At 49.7% G+C, this 24,024-nt stretch overlaps 6 protein-coding genes across 6 annotated transcripts; all 6 read right to left on the reverse strand.

Annotated features, from left to right (window-relative positions):
- Nucleotides 1-1,390: 1,390 nt before the first annotated feature.
- On the reverse strand, nt 1,391-2,461 carry HOO65_011152 (uncharacterized protein; the record flags this gene model as incomplete). Its single annotated transcript, XM_070999893.1, has 1 exon — nt 1,391-2,461. One exon carries the CDS (start codon nt 2,459-2,461, stop codon nt 1,391-1,393), a length of 1,071 nt encoding a protein of 356 aa, XP_070862974.1.
- A 78-nt stretch (nt 2,462-2,539) lies between these two features.
- HOO65_011153 (Pentafunctional AROM polypeptide 2) lies at nt 2,540-3,652 on the reverse strand (the record flags this gene model as incomplete). The annotated part of the gene is made up of 1 exon (XM_070999894.1): nt 2,540-3,652. One exon carries the CDS (start codon nt 3,650-3,652, stop codon nt 2,540-2,542), a length of 1,113 nt encoding a protein of 370 aa, XP_070862975.1.
- A 471-nt stretch (nt 3,653-4,123) lies between these two features.
- On the reverse strand, nt 4,124-5,690 carry HOO65_011154 (Vacuolar basic amino acid transporter 1; the record flags this gene model as incomplete). Its single annotated transcript, XM_071005760.1, has 3 exons — nt 4,124-5,056; nt 5,137-5,409; nt 5,469-5,690. The coding sequence occupies 3 exons, from the start codon at nt 5,688-5,690 to the stop codon at nt 4,124-4,126; spliced, it is 1,428 nt and encodes a 475-aa protein (XP_070862976.1).
- A 1,482-nt stretch (nt 5,691-7,172) lies between these two features.
- On the reverse strand, nt 7,173-9,159 carry HOO65_011155 (uncharacterized protein; the record flags this gene model as incomplete). The annotated part of the gene is made up of 3 exons (XM_071005590.1): nt 7,173-7,890; nt 8,000-8,104; nt 8,357-9,159. The coding sequence occupies 3 exons, from the start codon at nt 9,157-9,159 to the stop codon at nt 7,173-7,175; spliced, it is 1,626 nt and encodes a 541-aa protein (XP_070862977.1).
- Nucleotides 9,160-16,803: 7,644 nt separating this feature from the next.
- HOO65_011156 (putative choline-phosphate cytidylyltransferase) lies at nt 16,804-18,549 on the reverse strand (the record flags this gene model as incomplete). The annotated part of the gene is made up of 4 exons (XM_071005688.1): nt 16,804-16,974; nt 17,037-17,451; nt 17,555-17,905; nt 18,038-18,549. The coding sequence occupies 4 exons, from the start codon at nt 18,547-18,549 to the stop codon at nt 16,804-16,806; spliced, it is 1,449 nt and encodes a 482-aa protein (XP_070862978.1).
- Nucleotides 18,550-19,666: 1,117 nt separating this feature from the next.
- On the reverse strand, nt 19,667-22,951 carry HOO65_011157 (putative heterogeneous nuclear ribonucleoproteinHRP1; the record flags this gene model as incomplete). Its single annotated transcript, XM_071005352.1, has 5 exons — nt 19,667-20,842; nt 20,928-21,091; nt 21,181-21,221; nt 22,434-22,829; nt 22,908-22,951. The coding sequence occupies 5 exons, from the start codon at nt 22,949-22,951 to the stop codon at nt 19,667-19,669; spliced, it is 1,821 nt and encodes a 606-aa protein (XP_070862979.1).
- Between the last annotated feature and the right edge of the window lie 1,073 nt (nt 22,952-24,024).

Raw genomic sequence — 24,024 nt, forward strand, 5'->3', positions numbered from 1 at the left:
AACGTCAGCCCCCATGACGGCCGCAGCCACCACTCAGAGGGAAAGCAGCTTCGGGGCACACCAACTAAGACTAGACAGATGCCAATTGCCCAAGACTCATGGAGGGGAACACCAGCCAATACTTGAACAAGATGCAATAAAATGTCGGACGACGGGTGACGAATGCTAATGCAGTACAAATTTAAAAATAGAGGCCAGATGCAAAATAACGTGGCGCCTTCGGGGGAAGCAGCCAAACGACGGCGGGCTAGAATGAGGGGATGATGTACAAAGCCCAGAGAGGCAAGCATAAAAAAACGCGCATGTGCATATTGATGTATTCAATAGCCCTCACGCAATCTCAAACTCATAATAAGACTCAGTGAGAAGAGAAAAAAGGAAAAAAGAAGAAAGAAAAAAGTAAACATGAAAAATGTGGGTGAATATGCAGGTGGCCGTACCTTCCTCGTACAAAATCAAGCCCTCTCTTTTACTCTAGTCTGCCCTAACACCTCATAAGTGAATAAGTGGAGCCGGAGACGAGAAATTGCAGTGAATTGCAGCAAAGGCAGCAGCAAAGGCAGCAGCAAAAGCTTTGCATCGACTCCCGTTAACCGGTCTTTCTTGAACGGGAACGCGGCTGCATATCTGCCTAATTTGTCCCTCCCTTTCCCCTCACTACCACTTCATCATGTGCATCTGGGGTCTTTCTTGATTAGCCTTAATCCTAGGGAGCCCACAGGCAGTTGAAACCTGATTTCCGCAGCTTGCCGTCGTTTACTGCTTCCAGTTCGCTGCAGGACGTTGTCACTCTATCAACTTATCACAGTCAAAAAGACGGTCACAGTCAAAAAGACAGTCACGGGAAGCACAGGAAGCAAGAGCAGCAGAACGAGCAGCAAGCAGGAAAGCAAAAAAAAAAAAAAGGAACTGGGTGGCGCCCGGGAAAAAGCATTGTGAAACCATTAACGCTGTGTTTGCTGCAACAATCCCTTAATACAATAAAGCCCGAAGATGTGCATTTTATGTCTTCTGTTTGGTCGCCTTGTATCTATGTCTGATCCTTCCAAAGGAAAAAGAACAACTAAATTACCTATCTGGGTAAATGGGCGAGAAGCTAACCAATCACAGTTACAGACTTTTCCGATCCTTGGTGATGGGATTGTTACACCAAAAAAACGAGCAATTTGGCTGCTTTGGGCTCCCTGTCCTAAGAATTCATTAATAATTAACCCTCCCCTAACCCTATTATGATTTCGTGTGACGTCACTTAGACAAAGCTTATCACAAGTTAAATACCATGTCTTTGTAGTTGCACACGGGTTCCTGTTCCTACGACCTATACCACATGGCTTTGGGCCATGCTTCTACCTCCCTTATTGCCTCCCCCAGTTGGCTCATAGCTAGTCAGTTACCCATAGCTCAAATATCCAATAGGGGCCTTGAACAATTCGCGTTTGACCAGGTCCACAGAAATATTGAGCCTTGTAACTGTGGTAAAGCTCTCGGCGACAACGTGTGCATGTATTTCTGGGGCCCAAGTATCCTCTCTACTCTTCTCCTCGTAACTTGGCAGTATCGGCCCAGAGAAGTATTTATTTGCGTCGCGCGGCTGTGTCTCGTACATGTGGAAGAAAAGTGGCCGGGGTGACGTCTTACGCTTGTTGACTTGTCCAATGAAGGCGCCCTGATAACCTAATAATACGCTCTCTTTAAAAAACATATACACAAGCGGGTTTTCGGGTGCTTCGCTGTCAATCAAATTCCAGAATTCGCGCACTTCGTTTAGACGTCTCGTATGTATCTCGAACCCATTTGCAGTTCGCAGAGGGCTGTCAAACTCGAAGCCAATTGTAATAATTTTCGCAATTCTCAGGCTGAACAGAGTGTACACCACAGGCCGTAATATACCAGCGCGATGCTGCCCTTCGCCGCAGAAGATAACAATTATTCTGCCAGCGTAAGCCGAGGGACTTGCTTTGTTGACCATGGCACGCCAGATTGCTCTGCAGCGGGTGTCATACAAAGTCCAGGCTTTGTTGGGGTACAATTCAGGCTTAGTGGCAAAATCGTAGACATTCCTCCTCTTCTCAAAGTTGATCTTCCACGTGGGGACAATGGCATTGACAAACCGCGTATATTTTGCTGAAGGGCAAAACACGAGGTTTCCAAAATAGAGTGAGTAGAAATCTATCTCTCGATGCGTCATATATGCAAAATCCCGCTGTGTAATCTTAGTGAATTCGTCAATAGGGGCCGGCTCCTGGAAAATGATGCCTGCAGTTCCCTTAGTTCCAAAAATCAGGTTGAAGACCAGCTTCAAAAGCGACCCCCCTTCAAATTGTATCTGTATGTACTGGAACCCAACTTGACTGTAAGCTTCACGAAAGAAATCGTTAATCGCTGGAGTGGCCTTGGCCGACTTGTTCCAAATGTGATAAACTATCTTTGGCCTATCAAATAGACCATTGCGGGCCGCCATTATTTGTGAAACACTAGTCAAGGCCCATTCTTCATTCGTAAGGACAAGCCTCGTTGTAGGTTCAATCGGCGTGAGCGTCTAGCTCAAGACATGTGCGGGTATAGTTTCATAGACGAGATCCTTCAAATTGCAAACAATCAGTGGGACTATTCTTGGGTCGTCTCGAACTTTGTCTAAAAATTCCTGAATTCCATCGTCCATGGAGCCGATGAACCGCGTGGATGTCAGTCGTATAGCATCGCTGAACTTTGATAATTCGTACAAAGCAGGCAGCAGCCTAGGCGAGCTCCATAGAGAAGTGTCTTCAAAAAGGCTGTGCTTAGAGTAGATGATTCGCGAGGTTGCCTTTCGCCCTAAGATGAAAGGTTTGTAGGCGGGTTCCAAGCTATCTTCGATGTCAATATACTGGATTCCCCAGGCAATGGCTGTTAGAATGATGTTGAGAATTAGATAGTCGTTGCGTAGCAGCTTTGATTTATTTCTCCTCCATCCTCTAGGCCGAGCAGTAAAGAGAACAGGGAGCCTGATAGTTTGTCGAACATTATAGACGAGTCTCGCTAGAGCCCGTATAAATGCGGCCATATTGCCGTTTTTGATTAGGCTGTCCTCAACCTCCGTAAGCCTGAACAATGGCTCTTGCGAATCCCGAACCTGGATTACTGAGTCAAGACATACTTCAACAATATCCACTCCAGGAGGCGGGAGATAGGCAGTTTGATTTTTAGAGGCCATCGTAATCATCTTTGGTGACAGCAAGAACGATTCGACTTTCTTGAGAGGATTTGCATCACGGATGTACCCTGAGATATGGCAAAAAAAGTCGTTTATCAAGTGTTTGTCGATTCTATTCCTGCTATATAGCAGCTCGTAGTCGGCAAAGCGCTCTCCGCCGATCGGGAAGCTCCTTCTTTCTGAATTGGGATCTACATTTAGAATGTGTATAACCACAAGCCTGTGCCTTAACCTGTGAAAGAGATCTGGGTTTGGCGTAGTTGGGTGAATAGCAACAACTGCTCCAGCGTGCATCTCATAGATGCTGTCGTAGCTTTCAATAGAAACTTGGGGGCGGTTCATGACATCGCAAATGGCGTTAATCATTGGCTGGCAGTCTTCATAATCAATGATGACTATGCAGGCTTCTGGTCGACATATAAGGTTGAGCTTTTGCTCGTGGCTCAAAGCGGAGCTCATTGCGGCAGGACTGTTGGTCGTTATAGTAACACCTATCTGGGTGTATGAACTGACGGGACAGAAAAGCACAAGCCAAATTAAGAATAGGCAAAGAATGCGGCAATAGAAGAGAGTAATGTGTAGATAAAATAGCAAGAGGGCTAGTCTCACAAGTTAACAGCACATTAAAAATTCTGGCCACCTAACAGCAAATCTAGTAAAGCTAATAGCCGCCATGTTTGTCCATCGTCAGTTTCTTAGTAATGGCCAAGTATGTGTTGATGCTTGCTCGCGGAAGGAGCGCGCAAACTTTTACTTAATTTCCAGAAAGAGGAAACTACCTACTTTGATCATTCTCTCTTTCCTGCTCCACAGTGAAATCCAACCTTGGGGCAAGCCATGTGTCGTCTTCTTCTTCTTAGCCTCACTCTCTGGCTTATCAAGGAGAGTCACGGATGGCGTGTTGAAGTGGAAAGGGTTATCTATTCCCTCTCAGTCATCGCTTCTCTCGTTATCAGCGATATCGCCGTCTCCAGCCTCGTTGCTTTCATCCGGCGCCCTCCATCCACACATGCCCTGTAGAACGATTGCTGCTAAGCCTACCAGTGCTGCCATTCTCCAGGTTTGTTGAAGTGCCGCGGCGTATCCATTTCGAGCAATTGTTTCCTCGTTGGCTGAAAGGCCGCCATCAAAGACAAAACTCGGCCGTCCTGCAAGCTTAACGACTAGATCTTCATGTCTGGGGCTTATAACACCGCCGTCAAGGCGCGCAAATCCCTCTGTCAAAAGACTTTTAAGCAGCCGCATGAAGTACCCGCCACCAATGGCCGTTCCAAAGCTGCCGCCAAACCCGCGGAACATGCCGAGAAGACTTGTGCTAACGAAGTGCACATCAGGGCTTGTCAAGTGCAGCATATGTGCTAGAGTGTAATTCACCCCGCCTCCAGTGGCCAAGCCATTGAGAAACACATAGAGTACGAACAGCCAGGTTGGCGACGAGGTGCTGCCACTAGACGCCACAAGAACAAGCGTCAAGCAGAATATGGCCAACGAAAGAACGCTGGACAGCCAAAAGCTCCCGTGGTGGCGAATATGCAGCCAACCAATCAAAAGACCCCCACCTCCAAAGCCGATGTTAGTCGGGATCAAGATTGAGCCAGATACGGAGGGCGAAAAGCTCTTGACAACTAGCATGAATATGGGTCCATAGTACAAGAGGGACCACCGAGTCGAGACGAAGATCAACTGTGCAAAGCACGTGTACAAGACGTCTTTAGAGGAGAGAATCTTGAGAGGAATTATTGGGTCCGTGGCAAAGCGGCATTCCCAAAGAACAAAGACCCCAAGAAACACAAAGGATAAGGCGATGCAGTAGGGTCTAATATCCCCAATCAAGGCATAGAGAAACAACGAGATAGTCGTCGTCTAGGCAAGTCGTGTTAGAAGCTTTTTTTAGGATGGAAGGGGGAGATAGGGTTAGACGGTTCACGGTATGTTACACTTACCAGCGCTACAACCCCAACGTAGTCAATGGATGCCAATTTCTGTGCCGCGCTCATACCGTCATTTAGTTTCTTCCTCGGCTGCGAGCTTTCCGGCACGCTAAGATACACGCCTGCCCCCGCGGCTACCGATACCAGTGCCTGTGCCCAAAATATGGCCCTCCAGCCTATGCACGGCAACAATGCACCATACATTATAGCACCAAATGACAAGCCCGCAGTGAATCCCATGTTGACCAAAGCCATGTACATTCCACGGCGTTCTTTGCTGATCAACTGCAACACAAAAATCATAGAAAGCGTAAGTACGCCAGCACCCCCATGCCTGTAACAACACGGCCAACAGTGAAGCGCGCAAAGGCCGTCGCAGAAGCTGTTATAGCACTGCCAGCAGCGACAAGCAACGACACTGGCACCACGATATTCCGGGGCGCAAATATAGTGGCTAGCCGGCCGATAACGGGTGTAAGCGCAGACAGCGCTATGAGATAAGCGCCAGCGAACCACATAACTTCCTCATCGGCATCAAGGTCTTCAGCAACCTTCGATTGGATCATTGTGATGCCTGACATATTGGAAGCTACGCAAGGGAAGCCCGGTGGGGGGTAGAGGGGGGAGAGGATTAGCAATTGGGGGCTGAGGTTTGGGGGCTGGACTGATGGGAAGGGGGGGGGGGGGGATTCGCACATTGAATGAAAATCAAGGTCCACATGCTGAGCATGATACACACCCCACGGAACGGACTGATCGTTCCCTCCGGTGAAACATGGTTGCTGCCAACTGCAACCTCAGGGCCGGAGTCTGCGTCTGGGAATGGCACTGAGAATACGTCAGTGCCTCTGTCTGCCTCGTGTGCCTCGCGAGGATGCGTTGGAGATGAAGCGGCAGTGGTCCCTAGCAAAGGCTGGCGCTCGCCAAAGAGCTCGGGCTGGGATCCTGGATCTGGCATTTCCCTGGGGCGTGTGGGTTAGGTTAAATGCAGGTTCTTGAGTTCTCGTTTAGCGCATTCTTGGTGTAGAGCTGTTGGTAGCCCTATGTTGGACCTATGGTGAGCAGTGATACAAGGCGAAAGCTGGTTTGCACTGCTCAGGCGTTAATTCTAAAAAAAAAAAAAAACGGGTCACAGGAGAGGAGGAATGCGGGCTATGAGCTATGCTGAACAGTGAAGTTGACGCGAGGAAATGAGAAGGAAAAGAGCAACGCCAGCAGTAGTTTGTTGATAGGACTTTTTCTTGGCCATAGTTTCAGGGAGAATACGACTTTTGGCAACTTTGGTGGTGATTGGTAAGCAGGTTTATAACCAATAGCTAGCAGCATGCACGCATATCATATTGACACCTGGTTAGTTAGCCTTCTTCTTATCTAATCTGCCTTATCAATGTTGCCGTGCCTAATGGCCCCCCCTCCCTTCCTTGTCGGCTAAGGGAACACGAGGTTGGCGAGAGGATAGTTTTGGCTGAGCTGAATAGATTGGGCTGGGCTGTGTGACGCCAGAAGATTAAGCATATAACAATAACAGCACATGGACAGGATTAGTGATGTTTTTAGTGAGGTTTAGACAGGGCGGGCTGAGGATTCAATAACGGGCCCCGTATAAGCGGGTGTCTATTTTTAGAAACAGCTGTTTATAAGCCTTACTAACAAGCGTTGGGACAAGAAGAATGAAGGAAACTTCTTGCATGATAATCTAGGAGAAGCAGAGGGAGAGCAAAGGGGAATTCTAGAAATGGGAGCTAACGAGCTAACGATATGATGCAGGTGTATGTGTGGCGAAAAAGAAGAAAAATGTTTTGTACAGAGAATAGTGTTCTTGGTCACTCTCTAGCCCCCTTGCCCAGTTGACAGTCCAGAAAAAGAGGTGGCAGATGAAAAGATGCCTTGACAATGAAGACTAGGGCAAGAGAGAAAAAGAGAGAAAAAAAGAAGCAAAGATTTGAGCGAACCGAAGGAGCCGAAAGAAAAAGAAGGGAAAAAAAGGAGGGGGAGAGAGGAAGAGAGGGAAGAAGAAGGAAAGCATCCGTATGACCAGCCTAACCCTCCTACTGCTGGCTATCATTCTGCTGCTGCTGCTGCTGCTGCTGCTGCTGCTGTTGGCCGCCATATGGGTGGAAAAAGTCCAGGCCCGCAAAATCCAGTGGCATCGAAAACGATGCATCGTACGAGTGGCTGTACATGGGCTCAGGCGTGTGCATCTGGCTAGAAACGATGTTGATGTGGCCACTAGGGATGTTAACGTCCATGCCGCTGCCTCCCACCTGTCCAGTCGTCTGCGGGGGAGCATGGCTGCTTCCACTGTTACTCCCCTCCATACCATGGAACTCGGGGTACTGCCCGGTAAGAGGGAACTGCGGGTAAAATACATTCACGTTTTGCGCCGTAGAAGAGATTGCATGGTTCATAGAGGAGCTCCGTGTTCGGCCCCAGGGGAATTCTGCAGCGCCATGGATCGCTGTGTGCTGCTGGTGTTGGGGGTGTCCCGGCTGCTGTTGGTGTTGATGTTGGTGCTGCTGCTGCTGCTGTTGGTGTTGGTGTTGCTGGTGTTGCTGTTGGTGTTGCTGGTTCGGTGCAGCGCCAGGTACGCTGAGGTTCTGGGACTGGTAGAACACAGCACCCGGGCTACTCCCGAGTCCTGAGAGACTCCCTGCAGAGGGGCATCGAGATGGTGCAGAGCCACTAGAGCCCGGGTTTGCTGAGGAGAGATGGCTAGGGTTAGGGTAGGGGTACGCGACAACCGGGTCTGTTTCGGAGTCATTGTGGCTATCCAAACAGGTAGTTACATCAGTATAGGTACAGCAGAATGCAACGCGGACCAAGCATATGGATAAGAATAGCAATGGCAAAGCGGCATGGGTTGAGACAGACGTACTGTTTCTGGCGGTGTCGCTCAAGCAAGTCTTTACGGTGGAATTCACGCGAGCAGCCAGGAAATGGACATGGGAACTCCGGCCGGCCATGACTAAGGCTGTGACGTCTAAAAGGGTGTTAGTTGCTCTTGTTAGAATGGTTAGGGTTAATGGCGTGATTAGGGTTTGGTGTGTCAGGGAGGGGGGCGGGGGGCTTTCTCTCATGGAAAGAGTGTAAATCTTATCAAGTTGGGTGACGATGTTTTGTTTGTGATTTGTATTCTTATGTGCTTTAGAGAGAGAGAGAGAGAGAAAGAGAGAGAAAAGAAAAAAAAAAAAAAAAAAAAAGAAAAGAAAAAGAAAAAGAGTCTGATATGTACCTGAGATGCTCTGCCCGCGTAAATGTCTTGTTGCACTCCTGGCAATAGTGCACTGGAATACCCCTCTTAGCCCTGCTTACACGTCCGGTAACAGGCGTGAGTTTGACCTCCTGCGCACCTATCTGAGAAGGATGGGAGGTCCTTGGAGAAGAGGTAAATGAGGATGGTGGCCCCGAAGGCGCAAAAGGTGGTCCTGAGGGACTATTGTGGCGACTTTGGCGGTGGAAGGAGTCCATGGCGGAAGAAGCAGAAGCGGACGGTGAGTCTTTGTGGGGGAATGAGCCGCCGGAAAACACTGGCGATTGCTGGCCAGAGGAAGGGAGTGATGGGGGATGAGGTAGAGGCGTGGTGGACCGCCTGCAAGAAGTGGTGGAGGTGGTGGCAGAGACAGAGACAGAGGCTGATAGGTGAGGTGAGCTTCTGTAATGGAGAGGAGGTGCGTGAGGGCGCAAAGGCAAGTGATAGTTTGTGGCAGCGGCGGCTGTGGTAGTATTGCTAGCGGTATTGCTAGTGGTACTGCTGCTTGGAGAGCTGCTGGTATGGTAAAGATTATGGTGGTGTGAGGGCAGCTGCGACTGTGACAATATGCCGTGGAACTGCTTCTGTTGATGGCCACTATTGCCGGTACTGCTGCTATTTTTATTGTCGTCGCTAGTACTGGTATCAATGCTGTCGTTTATATTGTTGCTAGTATTTCTGTTGTTGTTGATCCTAGAAGCCAAAGACAAAGACGATGACGAAAATGAAGATGAGACTGCCGGCCCAGCGTCTTTTGTATCGACAGCCTGGTCTTCGGCATTCATGATATCCCTTATACTAGACATCGTAAAGGCAAAAGCAGGAGGGGGGAAAATATAAGAATAAAGAGACAATAAAAAGGAATCCAGGGTCAACAGACGGTACGGAGACGGGACCAGTGTGTACGAGAGAGGAGGGGTGTGTGTCTGGGCCTACAGATGGATGGGGAGGGGGGGGGTGGGGGGGTGAGAGGCTGTCTAACTCGCATATACACCCACGCCTACACTCACGTAGAGTAAGAAAGGAAAACAAAGAGCAAGCAAGGAAAACAGAAACAAGGGTCTAATATGAAGCCGATCCGTTAACGGTCCATCGGAGGAGGAAAAGAAAAGAGTTAGAGGAAAGAAAGGGGGTGAGGGATGCCAGCAGGGGCGTGGTGTAAATCGTGAGTTTGGGTGTTATACTAGGTAGTGTGGGAACTACGAGACGACCGGGAGTATAAGGCAGACTGTCAAAAAGGAAGAGGAATGGAGAAGGAGAGAAGAGAAGAGACAACGGGGAGAGGGGGGGGTGAAGGATAAAAGGGTGGAGAGGGGGCAGCAGAGAACAGGATGTCGGCGTGTCTTGAGGCAAATGCCGTCGTAAGGACACGTGAAGGAGAATAGCGAGAGCCAAACGAAGAAGCCAAGGAAGGGAGATGGAATGTTGGGCAGTTTTGGTCTGTGCATCTAGTTGCAGCGCGGGTAGCGCGAAGCTTTTGGTGCAGCGTTTTGTCGGACGTGTACAGAGAATAGTATGGGTGTATGATGGCGTCTGGTGTACGGTGTGCGGTGTAAGGCATGTATATATATATAGAGAGAGAGTAAGGTGAACAGTGTGTGGCAGGTGTATGGTGAATGGTGAATGGTGTACAGTGTACGGTATGTGGTGCGTGGTGTGTGGTGTAAATAGTGTATAGAGTATAGTGTATAGTGTAAAATGTATAGTGTATGATCTATGATCTATGATCTATGATCTATAGTGTATGGTGTGCTGTTTATAGTGTACAGCTTTGATTGTACTAGTTTGTCTGTCTGGGTGCAGCCCGCTGCAGCGTCCTATAGTGTATAGCAGTACAGAGGAGCAAAGCGAGAGTATCTCCATGTATGAATGTGCAATATACAGTGTAGAATTTGCAGTGTATAGCACAGCATACATTAGCGCATACAGACACACCAGACATGCATACATACATACAAAGCACGCCTGAGCCCGTGTCTGCGCTTCGGTCTGTAGCTGGGGGGTGAGGTGGTCACCAAGAGGATGCCAGACAGACTCGATACGTTGTCCGTCTCTCTGCCTTTCCGTCTTATGTTAGTGCTCCTGCCACCGCTACCGCTGCCATAGCCCCCGATGCGTATATGCGCGTCTATATGTATATGCCTTGGTGATGCATATACTAGAAACAAGCGACAAGGCAGAATGTGGGCTAAGCCTAGCCAAGAAACTCAGCAGCAAGCAGGGCTTCTAGTTTCGGGACCAGGTACACGAGCCAGGCCAAGAGCGAAAGAAAGGGAGAGAGAGAGAGAAGGAGAGCCTAGGAGAGAGAGAGGGAGAGAGGGAGAGAAGGAGACAGAAGCAGACAGAGGCAGACAGAGAGAGAGAGAAAGCGAGGGAGAAGAAGGGAATAAAAGGCAGGGGGGGGGGGGCCAACAAGACGAGACCAGGCAAGACCCGAAAAGACGAGAGTGCGAAGCTAATAGGTAGCAAAGATCGGGAAGAAAAGCAGAGGAGGAGAAGGAATAAAACCCCAACCCAAGAGAAATAAGGTTATGGCTAATGGCTAGAACGATGGGTGCTCGCCAGTACTAGCCAATGCAGTCATGAAAAAGAGGATAGCGTCCACACGGCGGAGCGAAGAGTAAGACAAAAAAGAGAAAATGAAGGAAAACTTGATCGAGCACAAAGACGGGGGGACACTCGCACCATAAAGAAGCCCGCACCACCGACCCAACACACGAGTAAAGGATTGCTCAAATGGACAGCCAAGCACAAAGTCGGCCCAAAAGCGACCAAGATGCTCTCCGCTTTTTGATAAGCCTGCATCATAGAAGTTATCTTAGGGTTTTATTCCAGGAAGCAGGATCGTGAAGCCAGACCCGGTTGGTTTGCACGAACGAGGGGTCCTAGCAGAGAAGAGGTCGCGAGGATTACATGTACAGACGTTTGTGTACATGTACCTATATTTACATGCGCACATGTACCCGTACATACAAACATGCGTGCAAGTGTACATAAATCTGGGCTTGCGGGCGCATGTGAGAAACTCTCGAGGGACAAAAGATACAAAAATCCTAAGGCCTAAAGCCAGGATGGGAAGCCCAAGAGGAAAAGCCAAGACGCTGTGCCAGAGATGGGCCGCTGCTGCTGCTGCAGGAAGGATAGACAAGAGCGGCCAGGCCCATTCAAGATTGTCTTGGCTTAACTTGGGTTAACTTAGTTTAGCTGGGTTCGGTATGAGATTGCCCTGTCCTGTGTTTAATGGCCCCATGCCACTTGCCTTATGCCTCCCCCCCCCCCCCCCACCCCGCTTACCTTCACCATACCTGCTGCCTACTTTTGCTAGGGCTTGAATGAGCACTGACTCTCTGCCTTTGCTATGTGGCTGATGATAACAGCGCCGTGTTGCTTTCTGGCCTAAGCGTGGAAATCGACGAAGAATGGAAAAAAGCAGAGCAAATCACGAGGCTTCTGGAAGACGATAACAACGTCCGTACGACGCACAAAGACGGGGGGGGGGGGGGGGGGGGGGGCATAAGGACGACGATACAAGAACACAAGACAGGAGTCATGGTGCGCGGCGCAGAGGAGAGCTGGCAATGGGGACGGCAAAAGTAAAAGCCATCTTGCTGTTTCGCCTTGTCCCCCGCTCTCCTCGTCTTCTCCCCTCTCTCGTCTCTCTCTTCTCTCCTCTCCCCTCTCCCCTCTCCCCTCTCCCCTCTCCCCCCTCTTTATTCATAGGGCATCCCCCCAAGAAGCCTGAAATTCCATGCTCGCTGCTCTATCTCTCTCGCTCTCTCTCCCATGCCGAGTCACAGAGCCTTGGACAAATAAACCTTGGCGGCATCGCAGCTCGACTGGTAGCTCGACTCGTGGCTCGATCGCCATCACCATCGCCCGCAGGTAGAGACACTATATGCTTTACATGGGGCCTGCTACACCTTGGCTAGCCCATAGTATGATGGAGTTCCAAAAAGGGCGTTAGGCTCGACAGTTAGCATTGCCGTTTTAAGCATCCCCTTATGACTGATCGCTCAGCAAAATGGTTACTAATAAGCCTCCCACAATCTATGGGGTCTCATCTTTGCATTACCACGCTACTCCGTTCTGGAACGCTGAGTGGCCTGGCCCGCTTTGCTTGTGGGCGAGGGATTTCGAGTACATGGGCAAAAGTCGAGCGTGCATAACGAACGAACTGCACAAATATGTACGGATGCACGAAGAGGACACTTGCTAATGTTTCCTTTTGCCCTTTTTGCCCTTTTTTCCTTCTCCTTCTTTCCTGTTCCTTTCTCTGCACGAGGCTCGTGACCTATAACCCGTCTAGGAGATCTAGGAGTAAGGACGGGATTTAACAGCGGCAAATGCGGCAATACAGCAGAGGCTGCAGCCCATCGCCAACTCAGAGGCAAGCTCGTGCATGTTTAGTTTCATCACCATCCTACCCTGGGACGTTCCCAACATATAGAGAAATAGCCGCGCGATGAACATAGGAATAGGAATGAGATGCCCTAGCGAAAGCCCCAGCCGGACGCAAGGATCTTGCAAATTTTGAATAACGAAGCGAAGCTAAAGCAAAGCAGAGCAAAGCAAAGCAAAGCAAAGCAAAGCAAAGCAAAGCAAAGCAAAGCAAGGCAAGGCAAGGCAAGGCAAGGCAGAGCAAAGCAAGGCAGAACAAAGCAAAGCTAGGCAAGGCAAAGCAAAGCAACCCCCAACTAATAAAGCAAAAAGTCTTGGCTTAACTCAGACACTGCAAAAATTAGACCTAATAAAAGGCTGCTTCACATTAACCCATGAAAAAGAGCCAAAAAAGGGGTGTCAAAGCTCGTTGCGTCGGTGTAACTCGTCGGCCGAAGCGGCAAAAAAGAAATGCAAATTGCGAAATATGAAATAAAATAGTGAAAAATATAACTAATGAGATGTTGAAATGATGGAAAATAACTTAGCCGAAGTCTTGGCGTTTGAGAAGCACGATCGGATGCTTTCATAGTTGGCCGGGGAGATCAAGGGTAAGGGGAGATGGAGATGGATGAAAAAACCCTTGCACTGGCCAACCCTAAGCACCAGCAAGAGCGTCGCCAACCCTGCATGTCGGCGATCCCACTTTTCTCGACCTCGACTTGGAATCCTTTAGGGTACAAGGGTAGTCGCCCACTTGCATACCCTAATGAAACACAACCCTAGCCGTGCACCGGCGCTCAAGCTCTATCTGCCCTCAAGACTGCCTTGCCCCCAACACTGTGCGACTCGGATCGTTCATCTCAACTCATAGCAAACATCGATTAAGCGAGGTGCAATATAACCGATACCCCCCCTCGTTTTTGGAAGAGAAGTTGGGGGCGAAACCAAGATCCAAGCTTTTTTTCTTTCCTTCTCTCTTGGTCTTTGGGTCTTTTCTCCTGCATTTCACCAGCTGGCCCCCAAATTCTCCTGTTCTTACAATAGATTTGATGCGGTTTTCATTAGAAATACGGGTGTTGGGCGTCATATGCGCAGAGGTATGCAAGGCAGAATGCGCGTTGGATGGGATGGGCGACGCGAAAGGGAGAGAGCAAGAGAAGGGAAGAGGAGGAGGGCCAGGGCAAAAGGGCAAGTGACAAAGGGGCGTGGCCTGACTCCTGTCGTGTTTTTGCTGCATGGCGTCCATGGGGTGAGAGATCATAGCAATGCGTCACTTTATCTTGCAAGAGACGTACGTAAGTCGCCGGTGTAGAGGTTCTTTTTGACAATTGCGTACATTAGCGAGGTCTACTGCATGAGAAAAAGGCCTGAGTCTTGACCACACGGAGAAGAAGCCTAAGCTTATGTTCTAGCGCAGAGAGGCGCGCAGACGCGTTTAAATTGCCGCTATAGAAGAGGGCATAAGAGGAGAAGGAGAATGTGAGGGAAGAGAGGGGGTGGGGGTGTGTGTATCAGGGCAGAGAGAAGAAGACGGAAAGAAAAAAAAAAGAACAAAATCGGAAGGCAAATCAAGCCGACAGTAGGAAAACAACGACAGGGCCAAATCAGACCCGTCCATCCATCGCAGGGAAAACATGGGACGGAAAATTTACCGCCGACTTAGACGCCCACCCCTGTCTTGTCTGGCTGACACGAGGAGGAGAAAGATTGATTAGTGAAGAGTAGTTGTCTTGATTGATAATCTTTCAGGGCGACGGGCTAGGTAGGAGTAAGCCTCTCCGTGGGTGTTTTTTTTGTTTTATTTTTATTTTTATTTTTTTTCTCTCCTTCTTTTTTGCCGCAGGGGGAGAAAGCGAAAGCAGCTTGATACTGAGGGCCTTGTTGTTTCCCCCCCCTCCCCCCCGCGCCTAAAACAGTACGCAGAGACGCGGCGATGCAACACGAAAAGGGAAAAAGGGAAGTGGGAGGAGGAGAAGCGGCCAAACGAGGCCGAAACGGAGAGAAGGGCATGTGGGAGCGTGAGAGTGTAGAGAGGGGTGGGAGTGCAAGAGTGGAGGCGTGAGAGTAGGACTGTCTGTTGGGGGGGGGGGGGGTGGGAAGCGCGATTCTGAGAGTGTGGATGCGTATGCGCATGTGTGTGTGCTGGTTACATTAAATAATGATGACGGTGTTGTGTTCTTCTACCTGGCTATCGCCTTGTCGCGATCTGCAGAAAATGACGGGGTAAGGAAAAAAGAAAATAATAACACAAATAAGAATAAGAAAGAAAAAAAAAAAAAAAAAAAAAAAGAAACAGTCGGAGAAAGTCAAAATTAGAGAAAACGACGCCGACGCAAAACATGCCCTGGCTCTTCATGTTTCCTGTCTTCTTGATTCTGACAAGACCCCGAGGAAAACATGCTCTCTCGCGCCAGACAATGGCCGGCCGTCTACTCCTCTGGTAGGGGCGTGCGCGTCTGTGTGCACAGACTACGATCCCACAACATGGGGAGGGGCGTATGGAGAGAAGAGGATGGAAGCTAGCAGTCTGGACACTAACCGCCAACTAGAGCTAGGAATTCTGAGTCCGGCAATCTTGCCGGACTATAAGTTTGCTGCGTAGGCCGAGTTTTGGGACTTTGGCTGTTTTTACTGGACAGAGCCGGCGCAACTGGTTTGCCCCTTGCTCCGTTTTCAAGTCGGAGTCGGCGTTACACCAGCAGAAGACTTCTTCTTCCCGACTATCATCCCACCTCCCACCTCCCTTGCTCCTTGCCCGGCCTTTCGGCCACTGACCTTGGCAATCTTGACGTGATCTGTCCTCAAATTTGCTGTGTATCACTAAGCCACGTCCTGCTCGTGTCCTGGCGCTCTAGTGTTCTGTTGTTCTCGGTGCGTCTTGCTCGATTTAGATTCATCACTATCATCGCAAGTTAGTCCTGAGTGCTACGTGGTAAGTTTGCCTGCACGTCGGAAATCTGCAAGCTTTCTAGGCCTGAGCTGCGCCGCCCCTTGTTGTTTTCCCCAGCCATTGGCCTATTCTTTGTCTTGACAACGGTAAAACGGCCCCCAAAAAAAGAGGGGACACGAAAAAAAAAAGAAACAAGGTGAAGGAGCAGTCGCAAGTGGCCTGCCTGTGCAGACCAGCCAAGCCCGACCGAGACAGGGCGTTCTTAGCTCGGGTCTCGGAGCAACTATGACAGACAATACAGTCGAAAAGAACATGTGTGCAAAAAATAAAATAAAAAACAAGAACAGCAGCAACAGCAATAATAACAAAAACAACAATACCTACATCGCCAGGGGTACGCAAGTAGCCACTTATCGTACGGCGCAGTGCAATTTGGCCATGGAGAGGAGAGCAGACAGGAAGGCTGCATGTCGTATGTCATTTGTATCCAAAAACTGCAAGGCTGTCTTATTAGTCATCATGTTACTCAGCATTTCGCTGTATTACTAAGAATAGTGGATATAAAAGGATTGATAACAACCCATCGTAGGATTTTGTCTTACTAATCCAATATTCGTCGTATTCATCAAGGACATTGGTCATCGACAGCCAGCATGCAAAAGAGACATATAACCTTTGGGGCATACCATGCTGTAGCTTTTACGTGGTGGATTGCTACAAGACTAGCAGCGCTGTACGGGACAGTGGACGTGATCCCGTGTTTTCTGGAGGCTATGGGTCTATATGGAATGAGTTCGAGGTGGACAGAGGCCGACTGAAGGCGCGGCAGTAGATACTGACTGAGCTAGAGCCATAGCTAGCAGCCGCTTATAGCCATACCTGCGACCGGAGGTCTCCGAGTACACTGGTTCACTTGCTCTTACCCGCGGGTTCATGCTCGTCATACACGCCAAAGTACATATTTGTTTTTGTTTTCGGGCCAGCGATCAATGCGTGGCCATCTATCTAACCTCTCCTCTTTCAATAAGGACACGCAAAATAACACACAAGACGAAGCAAAGCATGAAGACCAAACAGGGACAGGTCAGACACTAACAAGAGAAAAAAGAGTGGAAAATGATATAGGTACAGACGTGGCGTAGCGCAGCGCACAGCGTGGCTAATGTTGTTGCGTCTGCTTCACAGGCGTTTTAGTGAGTGTCGGGGCTGAGGTTGTCCCAATTTCAGAACCCGAGCCACCCGCCGTCGCTAATGTCGGGCTTCGGGCCTCCGAGTCGGAGTCATCATCACTGGGCCCGCGGCTCTCGCCACTGCGGCGGCTCTTTGTCATCTGTAGGGAGAGGGCGCAAACGTTAGCACAGGTCTCTCTCTAACACAAAATACTGCTATTACTCCTGCTGCAAAATCCAGTTGGATACCGCGAGAAACAAAGAAAAAGAAATCAAGACCTACCCAAGACCGTACGCCGCCAATCAGCCCAATGGTGTATCCCGTGATAAAGTCATTTGTATTCGCAGCATTACTTGCACCCGGCGTGCGGATAACGCCAGGCGACAAGTCGTTGAGACTATTAGTTGAGAGTGCGCGGGCGGGTGACTGCGGCCGGCTGGCAGGCCAGTACTGACGCAGCTCGCGACTGAGCTCTTGTCCAGTAGTGGCCCAGTTGACGCGAATGTTATCGCGCAGGTCACTGACGTGGCGCTTGATATCCATCTCGTTTTTCTTGAGCCAACTGACATTGAGTTCTTGTCGAGACGCGCCACGCTTGAATTGGCGGGCAATATATTTTTCATAGTCTCGGACGATCCTATTGGGACGATAGAATGGCGTGGTTAGCGGGGTGCCTATTTGCAACAGTAGCTCTTTGATGGTGGGTAGTCTGGGGAGTGTGGCCAGTTAATTGCCCTTACTTCGTGATGATGCCTGTTGTGCTCACACCCTCAGTTCTTTGCGTCACCAGGAACTTGCCAGCCTCCTTGATAGGTCGGTAAATATCATCGCCCTCGTCAGCACCATACGGAATGTCATCATGAGCTACATAATCAATCTTGTGCTCTTCGAGAAACTCGGGCGTCACAATCCATGGACAGTTTTCTACCACGTCGTCAACCCAGCGACAGTGACGGACGGTCTCAGCACGTTCGCGGCCCGAGAGCACAGTTAGGCCCTTGCGCTTGTGGGTTTCCTCGTCGCCCGTGACGCCGACGATTAGGTGGACATCGGGGAAGGCTTTCTTGGCTTGCTCAAGCTGGCGCATGTGACTGCAGTAGGGAAAAACGGCGGAAAAAGAGGACAGGTTAGCTAATCAATTGGCACCAAGAGGGGAAGCTCAAGGGAGCTTTGACGTAGGTTAACTAGCAAAGCGTGAGTAAGAGGGGGTTTTTAATGCGCACCCAAGATGGAACAGGTCAAAGACACCATCAGCATAGACTCTGACAGGACGGCCGGTGGGAGGCGGGTTTGTAGTGTATCCAACGGGATGGGTCAGCTGGCCCAACGGCGGTGGGGCCATGGACTTGGGGTCGGCAGACGAGGGGGAGGAGGAGGACCCGGATTGTGCATTAGAAGTGATATCGGCAGGGGTATTTTCGGATTCCGCGACATGCCCGTTGGAGCGCTGGCGCTTAGGCGGCGGATGCGAGGCTGAAGCCAGCGCCGGCTCGATGGCAGGTGCAGCCTCGCCCGTTGCGGCAGTTGTGGTGACGGCAGGAGTGGAGGGCATAGCGGATGTAGAGGTAGGAGGCGGTGCGACAAAAGCCACGGAAATAGGAGCGGCCTCGGTGGCAGAGGTGTGGGTAGCAGCAGATTCGGATGCAGGTGCAGCGCTAACAGTAGGATCACAAGCAGCGGCGTCGATGGAAGCGCAATCACGTTTTCTCTTGACAGCAGCAGAGGTAGGCGACATGGTGAACTGTGTCCCTTTCAGACGTGTGCACGAGGGGGAATTATGCCAAGTAAAAGGCGGTATTAAAGAGGATGCAGAGGGGGAAAGATAATTGATAATAAAGAAGTAAATAAAGGCGCGAAGCTAGCTCAAGATGACGATGGCCTCAAAGATGAACAAGAAACAGGGAAAGCCACATCCATGGGCAGAGGTGAGATAGGGTAAGTGAGGTCAAGCCTAGATTTCAAGCTGGCAAAAAAAAATGCACAGGTGTCCCACATGGAGCTACAGTGGGCTAAGGATGGGTTTACAGTGGGCGAACCAGAGTTAGGGTAACTAGCTCCAGTAGACGGCTATCCCCTATAGTAGCGTCCATCCCTTGTTTTCAGGACCAAACTAACCCCCCCCCCTTTATAGGAAATGGGATGTTATTAGCAGAGCCTCTGATCTGAGCCTTATTTCAGCTTCAATTCTTCAATACTTCACTAAACCCTAACTGTTACTTGTGTGTCGTCACTCATGGTGGCCTAGCCCTGTGCTGCCACAGTAGAATGCGAACTTGTTCCTCCTGTTCTTCTGCGTGTTCGGATGAGTTTCGACTCCTCGATCCAAATTCAAAGTTACTACTATCAACCAAGTCGATGTATTCGAACTTCCAACTAAATAAACTCAGAAGAACTTTAGTGATTACATATGAAAAATGGAATGAAAATAAAGAAAATATAAAGAGGAAAATGCTAACAAGCCGTGGAGAACAAGACCAAATAAGAAAGATAAAAAAAAAACAGCATGCGTAGAGACAAAGGGCCAGACCAAGAGACCATGCCATGACAGATAAACCGGAAATGTTATCCTCGCAAAATAAAACCTTCCCCCGCGGCCGGAGAAACGATGCAAAGGAGGAAAAAGACCGGGAGCAGCAGAGAACAACGAATTCAGGTTAACGTGACGCCGAAAGGGATATTAGTACAGAGACAGCACGGAGAGCGAGCGAGCGAGAGAGGCTTTATGCTCAGCTAGCCAGGCCAAAAGACAAAAAAGAAAGCAAGGCAAGCAAGCGAATCCGGACAGGAGACAGGCAAGATAGGGCGAAGCAACACTGACGGACCTCACCCACTAGCCTGCACACTCTATAGGTCTAGCGAGAGTACGGATGGAATCCCCGTCCCGCGCCACCGCCACCCCCACGACCGCCACCACGGTAGTTGGCACCCGGCTTACCGGCATTCTTGGGGCCCGTGGGCGCGTTTGCCGGCGGCGCGTTGGTCGGATCAGGTGTCTGGCTGCCGGGCATGCGACGGAAGGAAGGGCCACCTCGACCAGCCTGGTTCGGGCCCTGGGACGAGCCGCCTTGCTGCATCGAGTCGTCATAGGCTTCGGGAGTGCCACTGTTACCACCACCACCACCACCGCCGCCGCCGCCGCCGCCGTTGTTGTTGTTGTTGTTATTCCAGTTGTTTACGGCTTGATTGGGACCGCCGTTGTTGAAGCGGCGCTGTTGGTTAAACATTGGTCCGTTGTTCTGCTGTTCAAAGCTACCCTGGGGCATGCCACCACCACCATTGAAGCCGCGACCTGCACCGCCGTTGTTCATCATGCCATTGTTCATCTGGTTGTTCATCTGGCTGTTCATCTGGCCCATCTGGTTGTTCATTTGGCCCATCTGACCCATAATCTGGCCCATCATGGCTGGGTTCATGCCGCCTTGGCCACGGCCAGCCATCTGCATCTGCTGCATCTGCATCATTTGCTGCTGCATGTTCTGGTACATAGCTGGGTTCATTTGGCCCATGCCACGGCTCATCGCCATTTGCTGCTGCTGCATCATGGAAAAGTACTGCTGCATGCGCTGCATATACTGTGCCATCACCTGTGGTGTCATGCCACCACCGCTGCCTCCACCCATCTGGCCCATCATGGCCCCACCAGGGTTGGCAGCGCAAGGGCCGCTGCCGTTGCCTCCGCTTATACCTTGATCATCCATCTTGCGGAATTTGTTGCGACGGCTTGCATCTTCCTCCTCACGTAGATTGCCGCGTGGCTGGGCTTTCTTGACTTCGATAGGCTTGCCGTGGATTTCCAGGGGCGTGTTGATGCAGTTTTCGACACCAGCTTCACTTTCAAATGTCACAAAGCCAAAGCCGCGCGGCCGGCCCGTGTCCTTATCCATCATCAGTGTAGCATCGACAACGCGACCAAACTGCGCAAAGTATTCCCGAAATTCCTGGTCTGTGGTCTCTTGGCTCACGCCTCCGACAAAGATCTTGCTAGTCTTCTCTTGTTCATCGCGAGGAATGGCGCGTTTGGGGTCGATCTAGAGCAGGGCGAAGAAAAGGTTGAAAAAAAGCGTTAGAAATAAGTGAAGCTATATGGGCCGTAAGGTGAGAGGCTGGACCTACTATCTTGCCGTCTAGGAAGTGTTCCTTGACCATGACGATGTTGACAGTCTTGGCGTCTTTGAAGGTTAGGAAGCCAAAGCCTCTAGAACGGCCAGTGTTGTTGTCGCGCATAACGGTACACTCGAGCACTTCGCCAAACTGTGAGAAGTAATCGCGCAATGATTCTATGGAAGGTTAATACAGCCATTAATGCGGATTCAGTACGACCAAGGACAAACGGAGTCGGCCTAGCCAAGGGAGAAAAGAGGCTTACCATCTGTCGTTTCCCAGTTGAGACCACCAATGAACATTTTTCTATACACAGGAATCATCCTAGATTAGCATGTTGTTGCATGCAAGGCGAAGCAAAAGTAAGAACATCAGTATCCCCATTCGACGTGTTAGTAGCTCTGCGGGTCTGCACGGTGTAGGCGTAGATGTAGGCCGTTGTGCTATCCACTAGTCAAGGACACAGCCAAAGATAGAGCCAAACGACGAGACAAGAAGTAGAACCAGAATTACGAAAGTTGTAGTTATACATCTGCCCACTGATCTGCCTGTCTGCCCAAGTAAGACAAGATGATACTAAGCAAAGGCAAAGATAAAGGCAAAGCGGGAGGACGAAGAACAGGCATTTCATATCTGCGATCTGCAGACAAAGACGAGGATGAACAAACAAACAAACTGAGAAATGCATACTGAGAACAGGACTAGAGCTAATCAATCTCATGGTCTCATCTCGGTACAGCAGGACAAAAGAGGGGCATTGCGCTAAGCCTGGATATATGAACGTCGGTCTGACTTCTCCAATCTCGTAGCTATCGTGTGCTGTCTGCTTGCTAGCTTTTTGTCTGATATGATATGCCTTTTTTCTTCTTCTTCTTCTTCTTCTTCTCTTTCTTTCTCCTGGAATGTAAAAAATTCTGGCCTCGCTTCTTGTTTCCGTCTTGCCCGGCCCGGCCTGGTATGGTCTAGTTTGAACCGGTCCATGGTGGCCTAGTCATAGAACAGTGACGACTGTTATTGTCTTTTGCAAGTCTCTGCGGAGCCGTTTCCCATATTCCCATACATTAACCGCCCCGTTCCGATTTGCTCTGCCATATACACCACAGCCGGAGGCTTCCATTCTATCGTTCTTGTGCATAACGGATGCCCAAATGCCAATGTCCAAGTCACAGCCAAAGCTTACGTCCAGGCCTAAGCAAGCGTATACAGGAATAACAGAAATACAAACATGCTTTTCCCCTAGATAATGGGAAACATTGACAACGAACAAGTCGGCGCTGAGGTTGACGCTGAGGCTAGCCGTGAGAATAGCCAAGACTAGACTTGTTGTGGCGTCTTTAGGCGGGTAGACACGAGTGTCCGTTTATCGAGTAGTGAAATTGAGTAATACTAAAGCCTACGCAGGCAGCCCGCTGCAGAAAACTGTATTGTCCTTATAGGCATGATTGATCGGGTAATATACAAACCTATAGAGCTACATACACGCGAAAGGGGTACAATTAGAAATTAGAATCGACTTACCCGTCTTCTTTGTTGGCTACGCCTAGTTTGCTTGAGCCTTGAACCGAGAGAGCCGGCGTGCTTGCGCGATCATTTTGTTGATTTGATTGATTGGGAAAAGCAGTGGTAGTAGCATTAGCGACAGCAATCGCATCAGTACTGGTGTTTCCGAGAGTGATGTCAATGTCATCGTCGTCGTCTTCATATTCGTATTCGTCATCCTGGGCATTGATATCTAATGGCGGTACGGAGTCGCCGTTGCTATTATCAAATGTCGGGTCTTGGGCAGGAGCAGGCGCTGAAGTAGAAGAGGCTGGAGCAGGAGCAGAAGCAGAAGCAGGAGCAGTGACACCGTTGGGCTGGGCGGAATCGATTTGCGGTGTGGAAGTGGACTTTGCGGGATCGTCATCAGTGTAGCTGAGGAAAGGTAAGTATTAGGCTAAGTAGACAACTTTGAGATAAATGTATTGAGCTTCAAGGAAATTGATAACATACAGATCAGCAAATAGATCGTCTTCGAAACCCTCGTTGTCAGCCATGGCGATGACGATGATGAAATGGAAGGCTGTTTGCAGTAGGGAATAATGAACAGAAACAAGATTCGGAAGTTCTGTTAATTGGGTGATAAGTCTATATTTTCGACGCGCAAAAGAAGCTAAAGAAGCGAAAAAAAAATAGTCTAGCGTCGATGAGCGCAAGACGATGGGCGTTGTCGTTTGCAAGTTGCAAGTTAAGGACGAGGCTGAGAAAATAGAAAGAAAGTATACTTGTATATCGGCGATCAATTGATAGCAAAGCAAGGCTGACAATTGGCAGCCGACAGCAGTGAGTGACTGGGTGCCTACTGTTTTTGCAGCCACATGCAAAATAATGTTGTGGCTGATAGACTCATCATCTAACAGGGGCGCCACAAGCTTTGACCCCGGCCTATTAATCTAAAGCTAACACTGTGACCTCATTAGCAATGGCGATTAAGACGAAGCTTAACATTATAAGACGAGACGTAACAGATACTTGTCTGCGTCTCTCTTGAGGCTCCTACTCGATGATAACGGAGCTTTTACGACCTGGTGCAGCTGAGAATAAGGCGAAAAGGCAGTCCAAAAACTACTAGCAAATAGGCCATAAACGCTCTATAAACGCTACAAACAACACAAAATCATCATCTACCGATTCTCCACGGACGCCACACTCTGACTTGATACCCCCCCCCTCCCCCCTTTAGCCATGTTTTCGTCTAGTAGCGGCGGAAGCGGTGGCAGCAGCAGCAGCAAGAAACAGTCGCAGCAACAGGTACGGCCCGACCCAATCTCAGTGATGCGAAACGACCCCTCGAATAGCCTCTGATACAAGCCAAACAATCCCCGCCCAGTTCCCTTTTCCCTCTTCTGCTGCTATGCGCAACAAAGTACTCGGCATTCTGCTAACCTCGACCCAATCTCGACTCTTGTGCAACAGGAGATGGTACAAGTTGGTATGTTGGCCGCCATGAGCGCGAGCTTTGCCCTGCCCTGCTAAAATAAAAAAAATAAAAAAAACCTGGTTACGATGAATCCGTGAACCTCCAAGCTAACAACTGGTGGCCGGCGGCTATAGACCGATCCGAGTATGT

Source organism: Ceratocystis lukuohia (assembly GCF_044167205.1).
Source record: "Ceratocystis lukuohia strain C4212 chromosome Unknown Supercontig1_pilon, whole genome shotgun sequence".
NCBI lineage: Eukaryota > Fungi > Ascomycota > Sordariomycetes > Microascales > Ceratocystidaceae > Ceratocystis > Ceratocystis lukuohia.